Source organism: Tupaia chinensis, unplaced genomic scaffold (assembly GCF_000334495.1).
Source record: "Tupaia chinensis unplaced genomic scaffold, TupChi_1.0 Scaffold000473_1, whole genome shotgun sequence".
In the NCBI taxonomy this organism is placed as follows: Eukaryota; Metazoa; Chordata; class Mammalia; order Scandentia; family Tupaiidae; genus Tupaia; species Tupaia belangeri.
The window spans coordinates 2,077,135-2,085,680 of NW_006159982.1; the positions used below are offsets into that span (position 1 = coordinate 2,077,135).

General features: G+C 37.8%; 1 protein-coding gene across 1 annotated transcript in view; it reads left to right on the forward strand.

Moving 5' to 3' along the window:
- The window catches only part of KCTD3 (potassium channel tetramerization domain containing 3), a 103,512-nt gene that overhangs the window by 32,892 nt on the left and 62,074 nt on the right, over positions 1–8,546 (forward strand). The window contains exons 6-10 of the mRNA XM_027774710.1: positions 9–208; positions 466–567; positions 5,229–5,299; positions 5,543–5,588; positions 7,254–7,327. Of these exons, the coding sequence (XP_027630511.1) occupies positions 9–208; positions 466–567; positions 5,229–5,299; positions 5,543–5,588; positions 7,254–7,327 (493 nt within the window). The remainder of the gene's footprint in view (positions 1–8; positions 209–465; positions 568–5,228; positions 5,300–5,542; positions 5,589–7,253; positions 7,328–8,546) is intronic.

Here is an 8,546-nt window from a genome sequence, read left to right on the forward strand (position 1 = left end):
GGAACGAGGGCGCGGGTGCGGGCCGAGCTGGGGGGATCGCGAGGGCTCCTCCAGGCGGGAAGGACGCTGGGCGGATCTCGAGCGGGAGAAAAATCTGCCCCGGGAAGGGCGAAGCAGGAGGGCTGCCTGCTACGACCCAGAGCCGGGCCCATGTGGCCGGAATGCCGCCTTCCTAGAATGCTGGCCTTTGTACCTCCCCCTTTCTAAGGTGTCCTGCGAAGAGGAACAGTGTGTGGCCCGATGACCTCATCTCAGTGTATTTGAGGAATTTATTTGGTGCAGCCAGGCCTGTGGTTTGGCTGTTGCAGATGTACCTGCCACCCTTGCTCTTGGGCAACAAGGTGTCACTTTGCGTCCGCGGGAGTACTGTTCTTTAACACGCCTGGTTAGGGACTGTGTGCAGTTGGAAGAATTTGCGGTGGAGAGTGCGGGAGATGTGTTGCATTGATACATTGTTTATTTCAGTTTCTTGGTGCAGGGGTGAAGGGTCTGTTCTACTTTGCAGTGGGAACAGCTGGTTCTTGGGCAGCGCTGCATGTCAGCGCGCTGCGCTGCGGCGCACTGGGAGTAACAGACCAGACCGAAGGCTCTTGTGTGTCTACGCCTCTCTCTGGCGTGCCACTCCCTTGGCATGCCTTATAGTGAGCTTGTTAGAGGGGAAAAAAAAATCAGTTTTGGTGGATTTGCTATGGCTTATGAGTCAATCCTCTCAGAAAAGGGAGTTTGCTGGCTCTGAAGGAAGGGATAGTTGAGTTTTAGGCTTCCTAATAGAGAAACGATGAAACGCCTTGGAATAGAGTGCATTTTGTTGTACTCAATAGTGTGACAGGTTTTCAACATCTACAGCTTAACGGATATTTTTTAAAAATGCAAAATGGCAACATTGTGAGTATTGGTCATTAAAAAAGTGTAATGCTTTTGGGAACCAGCAGTTAGCGTAATGGCTATGTCGCTGGACTCCCACGTAGTCGACCGCGGTTCATGTCCCGGACCGGTGGCTTAAAACTCACGCCGGGCGCGTGTGCGTGCGTGCCGAAGATCCCGAGAGGAGAATGGAGGAGAAGGGATTGCGGCGTGACCATCCCCCCTGGGGGGTGATTTCTCGCTTTCTGTCTCTATGTCTCTCTCTGTCTGGCGAGCGCACGCGCCCTACAGTGAAAATCTCTCCAAAAAAAACAAAACAAAACAAAAGTGTAATGCTTTAATCCTAAATATTGAAGTTTTCTAAGTGTGCTTGCATGAGTAGTCACGACTAATAGTAATATTGAAATTCTTTTTTTCTCAGCTTTTTTTCTCCCAAAGCAAAACTAGGAGTTATATTATTGCATACACACACCCACACACACACACACACACCAGTTTTAATGGAGATTTATATCTCCTATTGTAAGAAATGGATTTTTGTATGAAAATATTGTAGACTTGTAAACCTATGTAAAAGTGCCTAGTAAGGGTAGGCCCCCAATAACTGTTAATACTGAAGAGTGGCAGTACGTCATTTAAATCCCTGCACTGGTTTCTATTGTAGTTGCTATTAATTGTTGAGATATTTCTTTTTAGGCATACAAAAGGACATAAAATATTATGACAAAATTAAGCAGTCAATTGTTATTTACTGTGTATTAAAAGGGGATGGCTTACTGTTGAGTGAACCCTTGGTAGTAATTGCAAAATTAAGCATAAATTTTTAAATTGTGTAATTTAAATGATCTCGATGATGTAACATTGTATTTACTTTTTATGGAATTTAATTTTATCAAGTTCTGAATTTTTCTGAGTGATATTAGCAAAGAAAACAAACTAGGATTATAATAGCTATATTGTGAGTGTGAAGAGTTTACAAGACAGATCAAAGTTGATGTATAAGAATGAAAGTGTAAAAAAGAAAAACTTAAGAATGGTTAGGATAAAATAGTTTATAAAATAAGTAATGATGTGGCCTATAGAAGGTGGAACATCCACCCCTGAATATTCTAAGAATATTTTCTAGATTTACTTTGAATCATAGACTCTTGCAGCCTTTTTTTTTTTGGCTATAGGGCATGTGCACTCGCCAGAAAGACAGAGAGGGACAGAGAGATAGAAAGCGAGAAATCACCCCCCAGGGGGAATGGCCACGCCACAGTCCCTTCTCCTCCATTTTCTTCTCAGGATCTTGGGCACGCAGGCACACGCACCCACCGGGTCTAAGACTCAAACTGCGGTCAACTACATGGGAGTTCAGCAACATAGCCATTATGCTAACTGCTGGTCCCTACTCTTGCAGCATTTTTGAGGTGCAAGAGACCTGGAGTCATATATTTTCCGTACAGAACAGATTAAGAGAAAAACAGTTCAAGTCTTATTGTCACTAAAGTTGAGGAATTGCTACTGTTACAGAACTGAAGCTCCCAAGTGGTAGAGTGAAATTCAGAGTTTGTTAAGGGAGAGAACCACATGCTATAGGTAAGGTTATTTCCCCCACTAAGAGAAGAACAATATGAAGATGAACATACGTAAAGGCTTTATAGAAATAACCAGTTTTTAATTTTTACTTATTTATTTTTTAGTTTTGCTATAGGGTGTGTGTGCTTGCCAGAGAGAACACACACAAAAAAAAAAACAAAGAGAGAAAGAAAAGAAAGAAAAGAAAGAGAAGACAGACTGCATCCTCTGGTGGGGATGACCATGCCATAGTTCCTTCCCCTCCAGTCTCCTCTGGAGGTCTTGGGCATGGACAGGTGCCCAGTGTGATTTCCAAGCTGCTGGATCTGGGACTTGAGCTGTATACTTGATCATGTGGATCCAGCACCTTAACTTCCAAGCCACCTGCTGGCCCAGAAATGACCGCTTTTGATGAGTCATTAATGCTTACGAGTGATTCTGAAAGTAAAGAAGGTTAGATTTCATTAGAAGTGTTATATTTGATTTTTACTTACAAACAGTGTAATGAAGTAAAAAACAACTCAATATGACTAAACCTGTGATTGATTCCATAACGAGTGAGTATAATTTTAGGCCTCCTAAGGGAGGGCTGGGGCCAACCACTGTGGACTTACCAAGAAAAGTTTTGGAGTCAACAGGTGTTTTTAATTCCTGGGCTTTACCTTTAACTAGCTCAGAACCTTGGACAGATTATTTTTCAGTGCTTCATGAGGGGCCTCGCATCCTTCATTTGCCTAAAATGTAAAATGACAATAATCATATCACCCTTACAGAATTGGTCACTCATTTACTCAAACGTAGATATGAGTACATCTACATATGAGTAAATGCTATATACATAGCCTTTGAAGTAATAACACTGAAGTGTAAGAATTAGTGACATTACACTAGTAATAACTGCAGAATAAATTTTCGTTTCCAAGTTCATTTAATAGGAGGCAAGTAACATGGAATGTAACTGTGTCTATACTAACTTGAGTACTTTTCTCTGTGAAATTGATAGGTAGTTAACTTGTGTTTTCCAAAGGACTTCTTAAAAATACAGCTGTCAATAAATTACCTTCTCTCTTTCCTTTAGTCAGAGAATACTTTTTTAAAAATAGATTTTAAGCTTGTGAGTGGAAGGAACCAGCTATCTTTTCATCGATTGGAAAGCATATTTTGTTAATGATAGAGAATGAGAATAAAGCTGCAGCAAGAACTTTTCACAGTAATGCATTCACTGTTTGCTGTTACTGATTGAGATTGATGAATAGTGAATGGTTTGTGAAGTGGGCAGTTGAGTGACATCTGTTTGGTAACACTGGCTCACTCTGGAAATGCTATGTTGTAACCAGAACAGGCTGACAGATTGTGCAAAAGAATCACCATTACAGTTTCATACCAAATATTTAACTGCACTTACGGTGTGGTTCTGGCTCTCCAACCTCCATTTTAACATTTGCTGAGTGGGTGCTATGTGCTGTCTCCCACAACATGCACCCTGCTTTCCTTAGAATGAGTTAGAAAATGAATATCCAGGTGTTTAAGGGACAGAACATTCATTAAAGGATGTGAAATATTATTGTCATGCCTGCCTCAGGTGCCTGGTGGACTTGCCAAGTTCAGATGAGGGCCCTCTGATCTTACTCTGTAAGAATCGGTGATCTGGTTATTCTCAACCCAGCCTGTAATCCACTACTGTTTGATAAAGCTTTTGGAAGGTGGGGAGGGGAATAGAGTGAGTTTTGAGGCTTAGTAGATTGGAATGAACAAAAAAGTAAGCAATTTCCAACTTTCTAATAATCCTAGGCTGCTGTTTATGTGACGGCAGACTATGGAAAGGTGCTACAGTACTGACTTGCACAGGCTGGGGAACATTAGCCATTTTGCCTGTGTTGCTCGGTGATAAATCACACATGGCAGCTACAGTCATTATTCAGCCATCTTGTGAGTATAAATATGAAAGAGAAAAATAAGTTTAGAGATTTCGTATACCAGAAAATGGTTACGGAAGAATGAAAGAACGGCTAAACGTTCTTAGACTTAAAGTAACATGGTAGTTTATTTTGATGTCTTAAAATGAAAATATTCAAGGGCTAGGCTAGATGAGTGCCATGTTGCTTTCTTTGTCATATTGGTGTACATCACTTCCTGGTTTATTGTCCGTCTGTTACACTGTATCTGGTAAAGGTTCTCCCAGAATTGATAGGAAGCAGACTTAATAAGATGGCACTTAACCTCAAAACAGTAATTCTGATTTGCTGAGTGATGTCTGAATGAATGTAACAGTTGTAAATAGCCCGGTAACTTATAAGACAGATAATGTGGAATTGAATATTTGGAGTGAAGGTGAAACTCACGTGGCATCAGGAAAGATGGGTGGGACATGGATAACTGGATACGAAGAGGATGATCTGGCTAGGATGAAATACCACGGTATTGAATGTGGATTGTTTAGAAGGATTAAGTACTTATTAGAAGGGGAAACAAAGTTTGGAGAGAGAAATGAGACCAGAATATAATTTTGAATCTTAAATGCTAAAAAAATTTATTATGGTGTTAATTGTTGCTTCTCCCACCGATTGGCTTGCTGGAAAGTAGAGTTTTTGAAAGCATTAATGGCAGAGAATTAGTTTAATTTTGTTGAGAACATCTTAAATGATCTTAAGACTGTATTGTAAGTAGCAAAATTTAAAAGTCTTAAATCTAATAAATATATTAACATAGCTAAACTGTACAGTAGCGTGTAAATCATTAGCCAACATATTAAAATGAATGAACTAATATTAGAATTTCACAATATGTCTCATTTATAATACCAGATACTTTTCAATTGCAGATTTAGTACCTCAAGACAAACTCTTATGTGGATTCCAGATTCTTTTTTTTCCAGGTATTTCATTTAATTCTTTAGAATTTTTTTAGTGCACTTGATTATTTACCAAAAATAATTTTCCTGTCCGTTAAATTAATATTTTTATTGTTTGAATAAAAAATGTTTACTCTTAAAATATAATTTTTTAAACTTGGAAATAGATAACTCACTCCTAGTAGTCTTTATATTTCATAAAGAATTAAGATATTTATTCATACAGATTTTAATAACTAACTCAAGCTTATTTATAATGACTTCCAGTTTGCTGAGTGGAAGAATTTCAACACTTCGAGATGAAACTGGTGCTGTGAGTATAATTACGCTTATATATATTTTAACATGAGAACTATCCTTATAATGCTGGGTCCTAATGTATAGTGACTCTAAGAAGTTAGGAAAGCTAGTATTTTAGTAACCACTAAATGAAGGTGGCCCAGTTTTTCAAAATATTCTTGTCATGTATAGAGTGCTTCTATAATTACATCATTGATGACATCATCCCATATGGACATGCCTGCTATTACTGCCTGTAGAGCCCTAACCAGGAAATACTACATGTAACAATTTACAGTATTTATTGATAGGGTTAGAGAGAGTGTGGGATATGTGTTTACACTGGCAAGAAAGATGATGATGATGATTGTTAAGGTTTTGTTTTTTTTTTTTCCATATAGCACATGTGCTTACTGTAAAGAGACAGAGAGGGGACAGTGAGAAATCATCCCCCAGGGGGGATGGCCATGCTGCAACCCCTTTTCCTCCAGTCTCCTCTTAGAATTTTGGGCACGCATGCACATGTGCCTGGCGTGATTTTCAAGCCACCAGTTCTACGCCTCAGACTGGAGTCCACTAGGTGGGAGTTCAGTGCCTTAACTACCACGCTGCCTGTTGGCTCGGAGAAATTCGGTCTTCAGTCAATAATTGAAAATATAGCAATAAATAGGAAATGTAAATATTACAGTAATTTCAAATTAGAAGGCTAGATTGCAAATTAGTATGGTCCTACAATTTATTTTGGAAACTTACAAATTTCTACAGCAGCGGTATAATGAAGGAAGTAAAAAACTAAGGTTTTAGTGCAAAAAAAATTGATTTATGCATTTTAAAAAGTTAGAAGAACCTTATTGATTGTATATACATAGTTGAGCCTAGTATGAAAACTTAGTATTGGCTACTGTTCTCCTGTCTAATTAAACTTTATCTAAACTTTAAAAGGTATTTGATTTTATGGTTAGACCTTTTGTAATTGATTCAAAATAGTGTTGGTATGCAATCCGATAAAAAATGATCAATTGTGCATTTTACATGTTTATGCATTTCCTTTTCCCCTTCTGTATTCTTTGGTGCTGTATTTGTTATTTTAAAAATGTTTTTGTTGTCACCCCTCCCCAGCTCTTGAGGAAGTTATAATGTGTGAATGTAAAAGTTTGATGAGAGCAAATATTTTTTCCAGTTTTGACAGCTATGTGTATTTACATTGTTTTATTACCCTGTGTTCACCGTATACTATAAAAGTGCAGTGTTTTAATGATTCACATAAAAATCACAAAGTTAAGTCACAACCACTGTGACCAATAATAAATGATTCAACAATATAAGTATTATTTATTCGTAATGTTTTCCAATATTTTTTAAATTTTATAGTGTTTCAGATATAACTGTTCCCTTAGGTGTCACTTTAGCCAAAGAGAGCTAATGGAAATTTTAAAACTGACTTACTAAATAAATTTTTCCCTATGTATTAAGAGAACATCAATTTAATAAAAACTTTTGGGGGAGAAAAGAGACTACCATATTAAATGCACATAGTTACAATTATGGCTGCATTTCAGTTTTCGAAACATTAAAATTTAAGACTGGAATCATGGAAATGCAGTATTTAAAACATTTGGTCTTTGTTCCTCTTTAGTTATGGGTATGAATAAGGTAGTTTAATTTGTAATTTGAAAATGAAATAATTCTTTGTTTACAGATATTTATTGATAGAGATCCAGCGGCATTTGCGCCTATTTTAAACTTTCTTCGGACAAAAGAACTCGACTTACGGTAAGAAATGCATCTTTTTAAAAATAAATTCTTACTGATATGTAAGTGGTTTCGGCACATTTTATGGGGAAAATGCCTTCTCTCAGTCTCTTTTTGATTAAAATTTTTCAGACATAAACTCTTAGCGATAAAACCACTATTATCTCTTCCTTTAAAGTACTCCAACTGTAGGACCAGGAGTTGGTGTAATGGTTATGTCTCTGGATTCCCAAGTAGCTGACCGTGGTTAGAGTCCTGGACCTGGGGGCTTAAACTCACACCAGGCACGTGTGCATGCATGCCCAAGATCCCGAGAGAATGGAGGAGAAGGGATTGCAGCGTGGCCATCCCCCACTGAGGGGTGATTCTCTCCTTTCTGTCTCTGTCTCTGTCTAGCGAGTGCACGCACCCTATAGAAAAAACCTCTCCACAAATATGTAAATCTGATATGGTTCCTATTCTGCTTAAAATTGAATGTCATATGTTATGGAACCCCAATGGATTAGCATTTTGAACTTGACCTTGTTTTGCCATAATCAAGTTAGTGCTTGCTTTTACTGTAACACTCTCAGAGCTTTGTGATCTTGGTTTAACCCGGACCTTCAGTGATCTTTACTGTGTGCACCTTCTGTAGCATTCATAGTTGTTTGTGCTGACATAACCACAGCATTTGTTACATTGAACTTCCTTTTAGTAGCCTATCTTCTGTTAGACTTTAAGTTCTAAAAAGATAACACTGTTTACTGAATAGCCCCAGGATCTGGCACTGTGAATGATGCAGGATAGTAGTTTATGACATGATTTGTGGATAAATGAATCACCATTTAAACTTTCTTAAACTTGGCCATCTTGAATGGTGTGTAGGTTCCTATCAGGAAGCTTTTTTTTCTTTTTTTTTTCATTTATTCTTGCTAAATCTTCACTAAAGATTTGTTAATATGTTTTTCAAGATACAGCTTTTAAAAATTTAGTTATTTGTTTTAGATGTTTCTTTATACTATTACATGGTTTCCTCTTATATTCATTAGAAGTTAAGCTTCTTGAGGTTAAACGGCTTTTATCTGGTTTGTTCCCTATTCCTTCCAGTTGTTAAAATAGTACATATAAAATACACACAATAGATGCTTATTTAATGAACAAGAGTTTGTGTGGGCTTTGTGTTTTTCTGGTTTGGGGTTTGGGATTAGTTGGAGGTGGGAAGTACATTGTTAACTACTTATTTCTTGAGTAAAAATTTTAA